Source organism: Podarcis erhardii, assembly GCF_964252035.2.
Source record: "Podarcis erhardii genome assembly, chromosome: 4".
Classification (NCBI taxonomy): Eukaryota; Metazoa; Chordata; class Lepidosauria; order Squamata; family Lacertidae; genus Podarcis; species Podarcis erhardii.
Genome location: NC_138508.1, coordinates 48534775 through 48551805, shown reverse-complemented (window position 1 = coordinate 48551805; position 17031 = coordinate 48534775). Strand labels below are relative to the sequence as shown.

The following is a 17031-nucleotide window of genomic DNA, read 5'->3' as shown; positions in this document are numbered from 1 at the left end:
CAGTATCCAAGTTACATTGTGTTGTGATGAGCGATCCTGGTTTACAACAACCTCCTAGTTAGGTTTGAAGTTGACTTGTATCCAGCATATATCTGCTTGTAGCATTTGTGCCTAAGATACTTTGATTCCCCATCCTTTCGCTTATTTCTTTGTCCATTAAGCAAATATAGGGCTGTATCCAACGTATTGTGAATGGAAAATGGCTCTCACATCTTCCCATCTTCCTTACTGTAACCTTCTGTGCTCCCCAAAAGCACCCAAAGCCTCTGTTTATTTTTATTGTCCCTGGTTGTGAGAACAAAAACACAGGATATTTGTACAAATAGATAATGATACATGGCATGAGAATTATCATATTACAACTGTGCAGATAAATTGTATTAAAATTTTATATATATTTCTCCTGAAACTTGTTCCAAAACGTAATAGGGTCACTAATCTTTTTAGCCTTGACAAAACACACAAGATGGAATTCAGCCTTGTGCCAAGGCAATTGTTCTGTCAGGGCAAGGATTTCTTCTTGCCAGATGGAACAGTCTGCCCTCTCCTGCCCTGCACCCTGCTCTGGGCTTTCTTCTGACCTTCCAGAACAGATTTGGGGAGGGATGTAGAGGTTGCATAAGGAGATGGGGAAGAATCCATTCCTCTAGCGCAGCGGTTCTCAACCTGTGGGTCCCCAAATGTTGTTGGACTACAACTCCCATCATCCCTGACCACTGGTCATGCTGGCTAGGAATGATGGGAGTTGTAGTCCAACAACATCTGGGGACCCACAGGTTGAGAAACACTGCATCTAGCGGGACTTGTTGATTTTAGCCCAAAGATCTGAAAGAAGAAATTGGAAACAATGTCACTCTTCAAACCTCCTTTTTTGGGGAAGTGGGGGAGAATATAATCACCCCATCATCATGGGGTAGTTGGTGCAAAAACTCAGAGGCTTCATGGGCACCAGGGGAAGATCTCAATGATGCCATTGGACCCATACAAACCATGTCAGAGATCTTTGTTTTAAAAGGTGGTGGGGAACCTATTCAACACTGAGCTGTGTCATAATAGGAATGCAGCATCCTGTGGTCACACAAAACTGCTTTGCACTTATGCACAGGCTGCTTTGGATTAACAATAGAACTGTAGGTTGGAATGAATCAATAGATTACCTACTTTATTCAGACAATAGCTTGTGACAGAAAATAACACTTCTTTCATTAACATAGACTAGTTTTCTCTGGGTTTGATGTTGTGTTTTAAATGCTGTGCTACAGAAAATAAATACATGGATTTGTTTATAATACCTTAAAAACTACACTATATAAGGAAATGCAGTGTATTTTCTGGTAAGTGTATTAAAATCCCTGAAGCTTTGATCAGAAGCCAGCTGTTACATCAGTCCTATTTGTAATCTTATTTCCTGATCAGTGACCTTGAACTTGTACCATGCATATGTCAAATCTATTTTAGCAGTAAACAAACCATAGGATTTTACTGCAACTTTAATAATTGTTCAGTAGGATTTAAAAGTTCGAAACAGTTATTAATTTTGTTCTTTTTCCAGTAATCATAAAATATTTTTAAGAAGAGTACAATTATTTATAGTGATTTAGAATATTTTCCAAAATGTGCATTATTTGTCAATAATGGGTGTGGGTGTGTGCACACATATACTTTGTGATCAAGTCTTCTCCAGCTCTCAAATTCATTTTTATAACTGAGTTTGATACATTTATTTATGCATTCTTATCTACATTTTTACTCTTCTATTAATAATTCAGTACTGAAGTTAAATGATCATGTAATTAACTTTGTTCAAGCATCGACTGAGACTTTGGAATGTACTGAAACACAATAATGTCAAAATACATTCTAAAAAATTCTTAAAAATTATTAATTTTGATTCATATATAATTTAAAGTGGTCCATTTTAATAACTAGATGTTTTCCATCAATATTTCAAAACAGATTTCTGTGGTGTCATGAATTGTGTATGTTTTAGTAAAGCTTCACTTTTCAAACCAGCTAAAATGTCCCCCCAAACACAAAAGATCTTAACAACCAAATACCTAGAAAAACAGAAAAAGCTTTGTCTGTTGCTGAAAAGATGTTAATGTCAGACCAGGCAGGCCTCCCATTCCATAGGCAAGGAATCCACTTCTAAGAAGGCCTCATATGCAACACATTATAATGCAATTATAATTCAATAATTAAGACTAGAGATGACTTAAAGTTGAATTTGAATGTTATACTGATACTAACGTTAAATCATAATCTTAATCTTATAGTCACATTTTCCTAATATGAAGAGCAGGCTGCTAATTTCTCAATAATTCACACAGTGTTTTTCTCCCTCATATGTACACATATAAACTCTCTGTAATGTGTTCCTCATATCATTCCCTGTGACACTTAACACTTGGCTACTATTCTCGCCCCCACCAGTTGCTTCCATTGAAGTGCAAAATATGGGAACCATAACAGCCTTGAACAGCAGAAAGCAGTTGTTACGGCAAGTTAAATTAGCCTAAATCCACATACCCTGTTTTGAATGTTGGTTTTGGCTAGAATGTGCAGTCCTAAGCTACGTCTGATTTAAGCATGTTATGAAAGGAAATATGGTTAAAAACAATTTCCCATTTTATTCCTAGTGTTACAGGCCACCCCAATCTGCTGAGCGGTAACAAGATCCCACGGGTCTTGGGCCCCTAACAAGGATTTGTGTTCCTTGGGAATGAGGTGCAGCAGAAACTGCCCTGTCTTTATGAGTTTTGATGGAGGAAGTGCAGAACAACACACTGCAAGGGGGTCTCTCGTTGCTTCTCTCATAGCTTTGGCATGTTTGGGTCCAAAGCAGAAGGGGACCAGGCTCACCAGGCTCTGCGTGCAGCCTCCTCCGACCAGTGCCTTTCATTCTTCTTCCCCAAAACACCTGCTGCAAAACCTGTTTTAAAAGGATACCTTTTTTCCTGTGGTGGCATCATACCCCATTACCACTGGAAACCTCCCTCACTCAGTTCTTCTGTTGCACTTCTTCGTTGGCAGGGAGGACAGCATCTGCATGGTCAGTTGTTCTTAATGGCCCAGTACTTGGGTCTCTTAAGGGCATCGCTAGCAACCATTTTCTGAATAGGAGGACTGGTTCAGCCTGTATTTTTCACTGGCCTAGCATCTTCCCTCCATACTCCAAATACTGGCTAAAATCTGCCTTCTACTAAAGTTAGGATTATGGGGAGTCTGCACCCCCCCCCCAATTAATAACACTATTATTAGTCATGTAAGCTGCAAATTAATTGGTTGTGAAGTTCTCATACTGAGTACAATGTTTATTCTTGGGAGAATGATTTGAATGGGAAACCTGATATTTGCAGATGTGTCAGTATTGATTTCCACTACTTAGGTAGTAAGATTCATTTCAACAACTATCATTAATAGAACAAGTAGCAAAGATAAATAGCCCTTTCTTGCTATTTTGCAATTACTTTCTTTCTGTAGCATTCATGAAGACATATATAAAACATTCTACTAAGAGCTATGGCCACAACTTTCTGATTATCTATCATGTCTTTTGCTCAGAATTGCTGACATTTTATCAACATAAATTTGATAAATTACTTAAGAGTGTGTGTCCTTGGAGTGAATGTTTAAGCTAAATAACCTTTTTCTTCCTGTACTGCATTACTGCCCCCAATCCAGAGATACGTGAGGAAAATAGTGCTTATGCAGCCTAGTCCTCTCCCAATTAAAAAAGATATTTAGTAAGAGAGCAGAAGGGTTTATTTGCCTTAGGTTCAGCCCTCTCTTCTAACCCAGAGGATGAGATCTCAGGATCACTTGATCGAGAACCAGATATGCATCAAGGATACCTATATTGTGGTGGCAAAGGGGTGTGTGAAAATACTGTGGAAGTTATTTACTGTTCCAAGGACAGAAGTGTTACCACAGTTGTATATTCTAGGCCCATATCATCTCAGCACTTTCAAATTTCCAAATATTAGTTGTTGACTGGTAATTATGCTGTTCTAATGTCATAAACATCACAATCTTACAAGTTTTTATTTCTATCTCTTTTATGTATTATAAAAACATACTAATGAAAAATCCTCCACACGAGGTCAGAGAAACTGCTGCAAGACTACCGTGAATTCTTGATGTCCTGAATTCATATCTCTATCACTGATTCCCCCCCTTTTTTTGACATGTTAGCAAACATAAAACAACTAACTCGTATGGCAATTTATGTAGTGGATTTAGTATAATATTGGTAAGATTTTCACTGTTTAGTAGAACTCTTAACTCATAAAAGAATTCTGTAGAAACATGTCCTTATAATTTCATTCATTCTGAAACAGCTTGACTATGTGCAGAAGCTGTTCCGCTCACACACCGTACCTTCACTTGCCTAGCAGATCTTCTTGCTCTCTTTTCCCCTACAGCCCCCTGTGCACCCTCAAAGTCTGCTCCAATTCATTGGAGGACTCCCTGGAACAGATTTGGGGAGAGGAAAGACACAACTCCTTGTTTCCACAAGCCAGTATTTGAAGTGTAACTTCTAAAAAGCTGACATACTCATTTTCTCTGCTCATGGAAGTTCCCACCATGTCTTTCATGAGTCACCTCCTTTATGAATACGCATCACGCAAGCAAATCATTTGTGTGAACAGTTACGCACACATACCAGCCTCAGTTCATAACACATGAATCACTTTTGGAGTACTTATAGACATTCAGTGACAAATTTATTTTGTAGAACAATGACATTTCTCCATATTAAAATCTAGTAACTCTACAAAAGTCGGTTTAATGAGTTTTTGTTACTAATTTTTTAAAAATAGGACTTGTAACTAGCCACCTCATTTCTGAAAGCTAAACAACACATTTTTAAGCCTTATTCTATTCTTACTAAATGTGAGGGGAAAGCAGCACATGAACACAGGGCTTGTTCCTGTAACAATTCATGCTTTGGTATCACATCTGGACTGACCCACCATCTGTTTGAGGCAGAGGGAGCAGCTGGTGTTGACTATGGTGGGGACTACAGAAGGCAGAAATCAAATTAGGCCCTGAGATGGAGAATTGGGGCAGATGAAGGTAGGAGAGCCTTAAACAGAGTAACTAGAAGTTGACATAAAAGTGGCAGATAATGCAAAGAGTCAAAGATCAAAGGCTGCAATTTGATGATACATTGCTACACATTTGTTTATACTCAGATAGCTGGATTCTAATTATTTCATAATTATTTCATTCATATCTATTGTATCCAGAGTTTAGTTACCCTGGAGGCGGTATTTTTTGTTATCAGAGTTTGTATAATATTTATTATTAACACCCACCCTTCACCAGCTGGTTTCAGTTCATGGTACAACAGTGTTAAAATTATAAATAATAAAAGTACCGTATTTTTCGCCCTATAGGACACACTTTTTCCCCTCCAAAAATGAAGGGGAAATGTGTGTGCATCCTATGGGGTGAATGCAGGCTTTCGCTGAAGCCTGGAGAGTGAGAGGGGTCGGCTTCAGGTAGCTGTGCGCAAGCCGCGGGAGGGCTCCCCCGGCTTGCACAGCGCTGCCTGCCTCTTATTCCTTAGCCCCGGTGCGCTGAGCAGTCACGCCGGGGCTTCAGGTTGCTCTCCACAAGGTGCAGGAGCCCGGCGCCAGGCTCCCGCGGCTTGCGGAGAGTTGCCTACACGCTGAAGCCTGCACGCGCTGAGCTCAGCGCGCCCAAGCTTGGCGCAGCTCTCCGCAAGGCGCGGGAGCCCGGCGCTGGGGTCCCGCGGCTTGCGGAGAGTTGCCTGTTCTGGGGTCGGGGGAAGCTCAGGCTTCCCCCGCCCCAGCCCTGTGCCTGGGGGGGGGGAAATAAATTTTTTCCCCTTTATTTCCCCCCCAAAAAACTAGGTGCGCCTTATGGGGCAGTGCGTCCTATAGGGCGAAAAATACGGTATTATTATTATTATTATTATTATTATTATTATTATTATTATTAGCAGCAGCAGCAGCAGCAGCAGCAGCAGTTAAAACAGTTCACAGTCACAGGTATAGGGTGGGTCTTGTATAACTGACACTAATTTTCATGTTTATTTTCTTTGATTTTTAGCTAATTCTCATGCTCTTTAGATTAATGCTTCATTCATTAGGCACTGGCTCTTATGACTGAGATTTGTTAATAGACTTGTTTTAAAGTTATTACATCATTTTTAAGTTAGGAAATAAATATTTATCTTGAATTTTTTAATGCTTACCATTTCCCTTTTTAAAAAACTTTATTGGCACATAAAAGTCCAGAGCAACAAAGTTAGCAGTCAGTTTTGGGTTTTTTTATGTGCCCACTCACTTGGCTGGAGAGGCAGCCCACCTTTCCATATAAATCTTGCCAATTGATTGGCTGTACAAAAAAAGTTATTAAAATCTGCACATAGTCATATGTGGAAAGTAGCCTTTCTAGACTGTGGCCCAAATCCTTTGCTGTTCTATCCATGCCGATATATCTTTAGCCTGTTATTCTGGAAGACAGGGTACATTTAGCAGTTTGCTGGCTCCATAAAAGCCTCCGTGTTCTTCTCTTTCATGATCATTTCCAAATGGTGATACACAATACAATGTATAGTAGTGAATACCAAAGAGAGAGGGGGTGTCCCTCTTTCTGAGATGATGATGATAACCAGTATCACAGTAAACTCTATCTGAATCATGTATTTGTTAAGGAAGGCAGACACCAACATCAAGTGCTTGCTTTCCAGTTTCTGCCGTCATTCCGTGGCTTCAAGTTGGGGCGGGGGACAGGACAGCCAAGGTGCTTCAGTTTGTCCCTGACTCTTTGGAGCCCATTGTGCCCTCCCCCTCTTTTCAATGCCTGTATTGGGACATTCTATTAACTGTAATCCAGCCACAGGCAAACTTGGCCCTCCAGATGTTTTGGAGCTACAACTCCCATCATCCATACCTAACAGGACCAGTGGTCAGGGGTGATGGGAATTGTAGTCTCAAAACATCTGGAGGGCCGAGTTTGCCTATGCCTGCTGTAACCTATCATTTGTGTGAAGAGGGGCTTTCAAGCAACACTTTTTAAGGAAACAAAAGTGCAAGGTGCTGGTTTGTTCAGGAAGAATTAGCTGATCAAAAGACAACAGAGCTGTGTGATGCGCTTCTGTTTTTGCTTGAATACAATTTTGGTACCTTCAAAATACTTTTGCTGATTTTTTTTCTCCTTTTTTGCTTCATAGGAATTAAGCATGTACAATATGATGAGAAAAGACTGAAAAAAGAAAACCTCAGCTGCAGAAATCTACTAGAAGAATATGAATATGTTTCCTCTGGAACCATGTTTTAAATAAGTCAATCTGGATCACCTTCATAAATGCATGTGCAGAGATGCATAAAAATGGAACTTTTAGTTTTCCACAAAAACTTAATGAGAGAATCAATCAAGGACTACTGCACCTGTTCTGCATCACATTTTGAAGGCAACAGTAGACTTGCTTATTAATCTGAATCTCAGTTCACCAATAACAAGTTAGTCCTTAAAGTGAATAAAAAGGGAGCCTTTGTGGATACTTGTATTGAACATGACTCATGGAGAAGAGCTTGTCTCTGAGATGCACCAGGATTCCGTTGTTCTAACTTACCTAGAGGGATTACTAATGCATCAAGCAGCAGGAGGTTCGGGTTCTGCGGTTGACAAAAAGCCTGTTGGGCCTGGTGCAGAAGATCAGAACTTCAGGGTTTCTGGAAATACATCTCCCAGCTGTCAAAGAGATGCTTCAGTTGCTAACACACATACATATCAAGGTTCTGGCATGCTGCATCACAAAAAGGCAAGGCTATTGCAGTCTTCTGAAGACTGGAATGCAGCAAAGAGAAGACGCTTGTCTGATTCTATTGTGGATTTAAATGGGAAAAAAGAAGCTTTGTTAGCTGGCATGGTTGAAAATGTGCCTAAAGGCAAACAGGATAGCACATTACTGGCCTCTTTGCTTCAGTCATTCAGCTCTAGGCTGCAGAGCGTTGCTTTGTCACAACAGATTAGGCAGAGCCTCAAGGAGCAAGGGTATTCCCTTAGCCACGATTCTCTGCAAGTTGAGAAAGACTTAAGGTGCTATGGTGTTGCATCCAGTCACTTGAAGACTCTCCTGAAGAAGAGCAAAGCAAAAGATGAAAAGCTGGAGACTGGTCTGCCTGAGCTAACAGCTAATCTGGTTAAAGATCGGTTTATAGAATCTTCGCATACAGGACAAAGTGGTTCCAAGGTGATGAGTGAGTCGTTGTCTTGTGCTGCAAGATTACAAGCTGTTGCAAGCATGGTGGAAAAAAGGTCTAGTCCTGCTACGTCTCCTAAACCCAGTGTGGCTTGTAGTCAGCTAGCCTTGCTTCTTTCAAGTGAAGCGCACTTGCAGCAGTACTCCAGAGAACATGCTCTAAAAGCACAAAATGCAAGTCAAATTGCAAGTGAGAGACTTGCTGCTATGGCAAGATTAAAAGAAAGTGTTCCGAAAGATGTTGGCCATTTCAAACTGTCAAAAGGAATTGAAAGCCATCCTAATGGTCAGGTAAGATCTTCAACCAAATCAATAACCAACAAAAGCAATATGACACATTTTCAGAGTCCTATGGGGGTAATTCATTCATCTCCTAAAAGCATAGGCTACAAAACAACGATGGAAAAAAATCATATGAAACCACCTACCAACAGTAGTTTACTTTTACATCTCCTTAAAAATCACAGTGCTACTAAGCAGACTAAAGGATATGAACAGAATGAAAGGTCCAGTATTTTTGAGGAGAGTAGTACACCAACTACGGTTGATGAGTATTCTGACAACAATCCAAGTTTTACAGAAGATGACAGCAGTGATGATGAAAGTTCTCATTCTAATTGTCTTCCTATAGACTTATCTTTCAAACAGAAAACAAATAAACCAGATTCTGCGCAACCAGCTTCTCTAGACAATTTAACCCAATCCATACTTCACAACTGGGATTCAAAAGTTCCTTGTCTAGAAAATGTAGAAGAGAAAAGTCCCTCTAAAAATGCAAAACTCAATCCACATCAGAAAGTAACTTTGCTTCAGTTATTACTTGGCCATAAAAATGAAGACAATGTTGAGAAAATCACAGAAACTGAGAGTGCATTAGTTTCAGCTGATGTGACAAAATTTAATTTAGCAATGGGTAACAGAACTCCTATGACAGATTGCTCTAGTACAAATCAAATTACTCCAATAAACACTCCTCCTCTGCTAAATTCTACACAAGCGGATTCCCCCATCAACCTTTCACACCATTCTCCTTTATTGGTCAAACATAATTCACCACCATACACTTGCATCATACAGCCTGAAAGACTAATTAATCCAGCTTCTAAACACTTGATAGATCTTACAGTACACAAAGAAATTCAAGGAACTAAACAGAGCAGAAATGAAACTGTACAAACAAATCCATCTTTTAGTGCAAGTAAACTTTTGCAAAACTTAGCTCAATGTGGGATGCAGTCTTCCATGTCAATAGATGAGCAAAGGCAGACAGGCAAACAAATGATGACTCTAAACCCAGAGAAACCAGTTGGATTGATAGATGGATTAAATAGCTCCCTGATTACTAATGCATCAGGTGCACTTGAAGAAAACAAAATTGTCAGTAGTCAGCCTCTACCAGCTGAACAAAGATTTCCCAGTTCAGAAATCCAGAATCTACTTGAAAGACGCACTGTCCTCCAACTGCTTCTGGGAACCTCCAACAAAGGTATGACTGAAACAAAGGAGAGGATGCATTCAAAAGAAGAGAGTTTACAAGACCCGACAGAAAAGGCTTTGAATGAACAAATATTGACTGTAAAAATAAAAGCTGAACCTTCTGAGGAATCAAATGCCCTTCAGAATCCAAATGCACAGCAAGTAAGGGAAAGTGTTAGCAAGAAATATCATGGAATAGCTCATTCATTAGAGAGACATTCAGCTACTTCTCCAGCATCAGAGGAATTTAAACCCAACCCTCTCTCACCTCAAGGCTTTTCTTTTTCAAAGAATGGCCTACTAAGTCGATTGCTGAGGCAGAGTCAAGATAGCTATTCTGCAGATGAACTGGACAGGAGCCACAGAAATGCGGAACAGACTTTTGTGGAATCAAAAAGCCCCAGCACAGTCCCAAAGAAGAGGAAGCTGCATCCTGAACCTTCAGAAGGTCATTTGAAATTGCTAAAAGGTAACAAAGGTAACATATCTGATGCTGCAAACAATCATAAGTCTTCTGCAGATGCCTTGTATGGTCCTGGACTCAACCAGAAAGAATTGAAATTTAGCAGAACTGATGTTGAATTAAAATACCCTTCAGGTCACGGTTCAAATAATGAAAGTGAAAATAGGACTTGGTCTAGAGAAAGCAAAGGATTTAACGTGTTGAAACAACTGCTTCTGTCAGAAAATTGTGAAAAAGACGTGCCTCAGCATAGGAATAATTCAGCAGTAACTGATGGCAAAAAGAAAGGAACAAAAAATAACCTCACAAATAACAGCAAACCTGAATTCAGTGTCCCTTCAGTACATACGCTAATGGGAAATCCTGGACAGCAAACCAGTTGTTTGGATCACCGAACATTTCAGTATTCAGTTGCAATGAGGAGTCCTGCCAGTTCTCCCTTCACTGAACATTTGGGAGGCACAGTTTCATCAAAACCTGAATGTGACCAGTTTAGTGTTTGCCATGTACCTAGAGAAAGGGGACCTATAAAATGGGTCATCACAGATACGGACAAAAATGAACATGAGCGAGATTCCCCAAGACTGACCAAAACTAATCCTATATTATATTACATGTTACAGAAAGGTGGGAATTCCATTAATATTCAGGAAGCACATGGCAAAGATGTTTGGAGTGATACGTCATTTACAGAACATTCATCTGTTGTCACATTTAAGAAAGAGTTATCGCCTGTTGCAGAATGTAAAATGCCATTTCATAATGTAAGAAATACTTACAGTAGTCATTCAAGTAATAAAGTGTCCCTTCAACACAATGTGAATGGAAATGTATACGGACTCTTAGACAAAGTATTAACAATTAAAAAAGAACCAGAGTAAATTATAATCATATTAGAAGTGTTTACAGTCAGGTTTAAATCTTTGCTTTTTTTTTTTAAAAAAAAGTGTTGTATAAATCTAGCATGATTTGAGAAAAGCATGGTATAACTGAAACATGGTTTTGTTTGATGAATTTTTCTGCTGATATTTAAAATACATGTAGCAATTTTTTATTTTTATTTTTGCTTTACAGGAAATTTGTCACCAGGCACCTATCATCACAAGTTGTTAGTTACATCAAAATTCATAAGAAAACTGACTGCTGGTGTTTGTGCAAAGGTTTAAAACCATGGGGTTCAGCTTCCTGATATGTTTCCAAATCATACAAATGATGGCAGATGATCTTCCTGTGGACCTTGGATGTCATGTATATGATTTATTCTTATATTTAAAAATTATTATTATTACTTTTTATTATTATTTCTTGAATTTGGTCAGTCGCTTTATCTTGCCTAGGGCAACCCAAAGCAACTTACAAACAAAAATCCCCACATAAATTAAAAGACATCCCAATTCTAAAAGGCCACAGATAGCTAAAGGCCTGGTTATATATAAAAGTTTTTGCCTGGCGCCTCAGGATTTATTCCCTTCTCTTCACCAGCAGGTCCCAGTTAAAAACATGGCAGGAAGCTGAACCACATGGGTGGAATTATTTACAAATATCTGAGCCAGTGTAGGGGGAAAATACAGAGGTAGCAGCAATTATTCTGGGTTATATATTATAAAAAGGTACTTATTTGGAACTACTAGTATTACACATGCAATGCATAAAGCTGACACTGCTGGCAGAGTGTTTTGCAGCATTTCATCCTGTCGCATGATATATTTTCCTTTTTGAAACTCTTAAGCACTGGGGCAGTATAACTTTGTGTTTTCATACATGTATGAAATGTGAAGAACCCCTTTTTTTGTAAATGGAACACCAAGACCAAGGCATTAGTCTACTCTAGCATATTAGTAATCATCCTCAGTGTTAACTGGAGAAATGTATAGAAATGAAACCTTTGGGTGCTTCCTAATGGCTTTTGATTGCATTTTAATATCTGGGAGAACCACAAGAAATATCTTATGTATTTTCTCTAGTTGCATTTGGAGAATGCCTTCCCTAGACACTCAGCTGAAATAAATATAAAACCTGGGCTATGAGTTATTTATAAAGCTAGATTTGCAAAATCCTGGTAGCAAAATATGTCCCTCACCCACTTTCATTTTCTCCCCATTTATGCTTGGTGAAGGAACACATTAGTGAACTTTGGATTTTCCAGAATCAATGTTGCATTTTGTTTAAGAGAGAAAAAAGAATAGGTAACGCATCACGTTGGTATCTTTTCCCATCAGCTCAGTCTTGCTTTACAGTATGAGCACTACTGAAGTATTGAAAATGCTGACATGTTTAGAAGGCTTTTTGGTAAGAAGGTGGCATATGTATTGATATTAGTGGTCAGTGAAAAGATCGTTTGTGGTAAATTAATTAATATTTAATAAACCAGAATTAAGGGAAATGAAGTATTGTAAATTGAAAGAACGGAATGGCAGTTTTTAAAAGTTCTGTTTATCGCTCTCCAACTTCTTAGACAAAATTTACCTAAGTAGGATATTTTGAGTTTGTACTGAATTTTAGTTTCAGTAAAACCTGTGTCTACTGCAGTGCTTTTAAACATGTAGCAGTCTAACTCAGAAGATCAGTTAAGCTGTGATCCTATACACTAGGGTTGTAGAACAGGATTCCCCCACCCATGAGCCATGTTGATGAGTGGGTATGGCTGCAAAGCCTAATTTGGCTAATGGGCCCAAGTCCCTGCCCCCCCAAAACCCTTATACACACATGGGAATAAGTCCCCTTGATTTCTGTGGTACCTACTTCTAAGTGGCATGTATAGAATTGCACTGTTTGTTAAGTTGGGTTTTGATTACTTCACTTTTCTGTATAATTTACTATATTTTTTTTTTAAATTACACTCTTCTGAGCTAAAAGGTTTATTGCAGCACAGTTCAAATGTGTTGAAGTCTTCCATTGATTTTGAGGGGATTTTTTTTATCAATGTCCTAGGGAAAAAAAATCAGACAAGTTCAGCACATCTCAACTCAATGAGTGATTTTAATTATGGTGAAAGCATATATATTACTGCTGGCTGGATAAAGCTTTTACATACAAGAAGATAAATATTTTCAACCAGATCTTGTTTTACCTTCCACCATAAGCTCGGCATCAGTTGTAAAGCTATATAATTCAAACTTCTTTATTTTGTCGCTGAACACCTTTTCTCTTTGCCCTGGTAGAGAAATGCATTAGAAATATTTGTTCCAGCTGTTAGTCTACAGAGTATCACAGCTTTATTATTATTATTTACATTATATAATTAATACTAATATTTTAAAAAGTGTGTGTGTGTGTGTGAGAGTGAGTGAGAGAGAGAGAGAGAGAGAGAGAGAGAGAGAGAGAGAGAGATTGTGAATGACAGACCAAGTAGATTCATAGCCCTGGAGGAAATACAAATGTATAGGAAAATTCCAGTGCAAATTGGCATGAAAAAATTGGCTAAAGCTCTGTTGTATCCCACCATTTAGTCATTCTGTTCCTGTTGCCAATGGCGCCTTCAGGTGTACTTTAATTTCATGACAAACAACTGTTAGCTTATTATCAGGGACTGACAACCTGTGGCCCTCCAGGAGTTATTGGACTACAGATCCTGTCGCCCCTGACTATGTGCCATGCTGTTGGGACAACATCTGGTGGGCCATAAGTTGCCTTTGTCTTATACTATCTTGGTATAATCATAGAGACTGCATTTCTATATTCTAAATTAGGAAGATACTCTAGTGGATGGTGGGCTTTTCATCACAGATGCTAGAGATGACAATTCTGATAGTTAACAGTTTACATATTCCTCTTGGGAGTTATTTGCACAAATATTTTAAGAGCTCAGCTTACCTGTATTTATAGACAAATACACATTGCAGATTAATTTTCCCCATAGTGAACCTTATAATGACAGCAGTTCAGTTGGTACATTTCATCTCAGTAATGTATTTCATTGACACCACAAATCTCAATAACGGGGTAGAACACATTATTTCAAAAAGATTTTAGATATGTAATTACCTGCCTTAACCAGTAAAATGTAATTTAGGAAACAAGGTGGGGCAAGACCATGCTTTTACATAGTTCTGAATACAAAGCACACACCTGCCAGGTATACATCAGTGTAATATGTGACACAGGATCAATTTATACACTATGATGCATAGCTATGTGCTTAAACCTGAGACTTTGATCTGCACCAATTGTGTGTAAAATAGGGGACTGATGGCAACATGCAGGCACACCTACACTTAGCCCCCTGCTGTTCTCCAGAGGCTTCTTTCAGCAGGACTTTAATCCATCAGTCTACCTGGAAGAGGAAGAAGAGGAAAAACTAAAGGGAGGGGGGGAGTTCTGGGTTTCTCAACCACTAATGCCTTTTCGTTCAAAGTGGAGGCCCAGCCCCCATTTTACATGAGTGGAGGCAGATTTAAATTCATGACCTGCAACTTTGTAGTTGCAACTAGAGACCTGTATTGGTACAGTTGAAAGGATGAATGAAATTAAGAGTTTCATCATAAGGACAGAAGAAAAAATAATTCGCTGTCTTCCCACATAGTATGAAAGAGGAAAAATATGGACCTGTGTCGGGACATTTCTCTCGTTTCATTCTGTAAAGGCAAACACAAATTAGAACTTCAGAAAAACATGGGCACTATATTTTACTAGAGAAAATGACTTAAAGCAGCAATCCTTTCCTCACTTAGAAGTAAACCCAATTGAGCACAGTGGGTCTTGCATCTAAATAGACATGGGTAGGATTGGGTGGCACATTTGGAATCCTATGCCTGCTTACCTGAAAGGCAATCTGATGGAATTCAGTAAAACCTCTGAGCATGTTTAGGATTACCTTGAAAACCCATTTCTGTAAGAGCAGTTCATCTCTGAAGATAGAACACAACAGTTTGAAAGGGAAATCAGCCATGTATTTACTTCTTAAGCTATATATTTTTAAAAAATAGATTATAAAGTGCTTAATTTACATTTTTTTGAAATAAATGATTTAAGTTTCCCCCAGCAAAACATCAGTGAAATGTGATAGAGCAGTCATTAATGACAACAAAATGTTGCCAGTTTATCTCTGCTGCAATTTAGTTGAGTAAACTGGTAAGTTATATTTTATATATATGTATATGTATACATATGTAAATATATAGACTTGTTACACATACATGTTGAAATTGATTTTTAAAAAAGTGATGTAAATAGTGGTTTCTTTAATGAAAAAATACATATTTTGTATTCTATCTAATGCAAAGGAAAAAACATTTTAATCTTTTTGTTATGTATATTCCATATATTAAATGTAAATATGATCACATAGGTTTAAAATTTTTTGCATGTATGTATACATTTGCAAGTCTGGAAGAATGTACAGAAAATGTTTTATTTAATATTGTAATTACCTGCTGCATGAAAAATGCATGGGAGACCCTATGCATCTCTGCAATGGCAAATATGTCTTAAGTCAAACCAGATGTTTATCAAACACAATTGTATTCTGTTTCTGGACATGACTTCTGCTGTGGTATTTTAGCTTTGTGAAAGAATGTGCTTCAAATGAAAGGGTCTGGGGGGAAAGTCAATCTTTTTTTCCTTTTCATTTTTTAAAACGTAAAGAGCACCTCCCCACCCCCAAAAGCAAACATTAACGTTTTGTTATTCCATTTCAAACCACTGCAATTCTATTCTGGTATTGCTAGGTGTGCAATACTGGTTTCGTTACCACACACAAGAATTCTGGGGTTTATGCAATCTTTTCGTTGTGGAATTTCACTAATTTAACTGTTCTCATTTTTATTATGAAATGATTTATTCATGTGATGTCACAAAACTGTACATACTGCAGTGTGAGGTTTTTTTTAATTCTTTCAGTGTTTACTTCCTACAGAAAATTTGAATAAATGACAAAAATGCATTGACTTTGAAGTTCTAATCTATTTATTGTCCAGCCAGTAAGTAGGCTAACAATGCTTGCTCAAAAGTTCCCCTGATGGTGTGTGTTTGCTTGAAGATCAGCGATTTCTATTCAGTTACAGCTGTGCATATTTGTGGTAGCCACATGCATAAGTCCCAGGTATAGGCTATACATACAATCCATACCGCATCGCATTCCTCCTAGATCAGGAACTCACAAGCAGTCCAACTTATTCCATGTAATCCCATGGAGTCCACCCAGAGTAAGAGCTTGGCCTGTGTTCTTTTAGCCCTATGATTATTCAACCAACCAGCTAATCTACCTTCATCTTACTAGTCTGTGCTTCTGAGTGCAGTTGTATTAGTATGAGCAAGATGAATTGTGCCACCATTTGCAACAAATTCAGCTCCTGCCCTCTAATTCAAGCATGATTCCCCTTCAAAGTACTTGGAGTGGACCTCTTATCATCTGCTGCTGCTTCATAGCCACCAAAAGTAGATGTCAGAGGTGTCATTTGTTCTTCAGGTGACCATTGCTATGCATACGGTCAAGTCTTTGTGATCATCATATGGGGCTAGAAGATGATGCTTTCCTTCTGTTTTGCAGCGTTCTACTTTTGCAGTTATTCTGCAAAACCACCAAATGCAAAAAAGAGAGAGAGAGAGAGAGAGAGAAGTGATCACTGAAATAAAATGGTTTGACTGAGCTAGATTCTAGGCACCCCAATTTTGAGAAGCAGAGCTGTACAAAGCAGTTTCTGGGCTCGGGAGGCTTTATCCGAATGAAAATAAAACTGAGTAAAGTTGTGTGTCTCTGAATGCAGAGACACACAGTGTATCCATTTACAGTGCAGTTCTTTCTTTAAGGTATGCACCACCATTGATATTCAGTAGATTACCAGAGTGGGGTCAAGATGCATGGCTCAAGTTCAGCTATTCGCTTGTACAACAGGTCTCAGAAAAAATTGTACCA

At 38.6% G+C, this 17031-nt stretch overlaps 1 protein-coding gene across 2 annotated transcripts in view; it reads left to right on the top strand.

Annotated features, from left to right (window-relative positions):
* NRIP1 (nuclear receptor interacting protein 1) overlaps positions 1 to 16063 on the top strand; it is an 86878-nt gene extending 70815 nt beyond the window's left edge. Inside the window, exons 3-4 of one of the 2 annotated variants that reach the window (XR_014155726.1) lie at positions 7208 to 13440; positions 13494 to 16063. Coding sequence is in view for 1 of the 2 variants with exons in the window: in XM_081858451.1 (XP_081714577.1) it covers positions 7550 to 11059 (3510 nt within the window). In the remaining variant the exon portion in view is untranslated. Of the gene's footprint in view, positions 1 to 7207 lie in introns of both variants that reach the window. The other variant, XM_081858451.1, reaches the window with a different exon arrangement.
* The last annotated feature ends 968 nt before the right edge of the window (positions 16064 to 17031 follow it).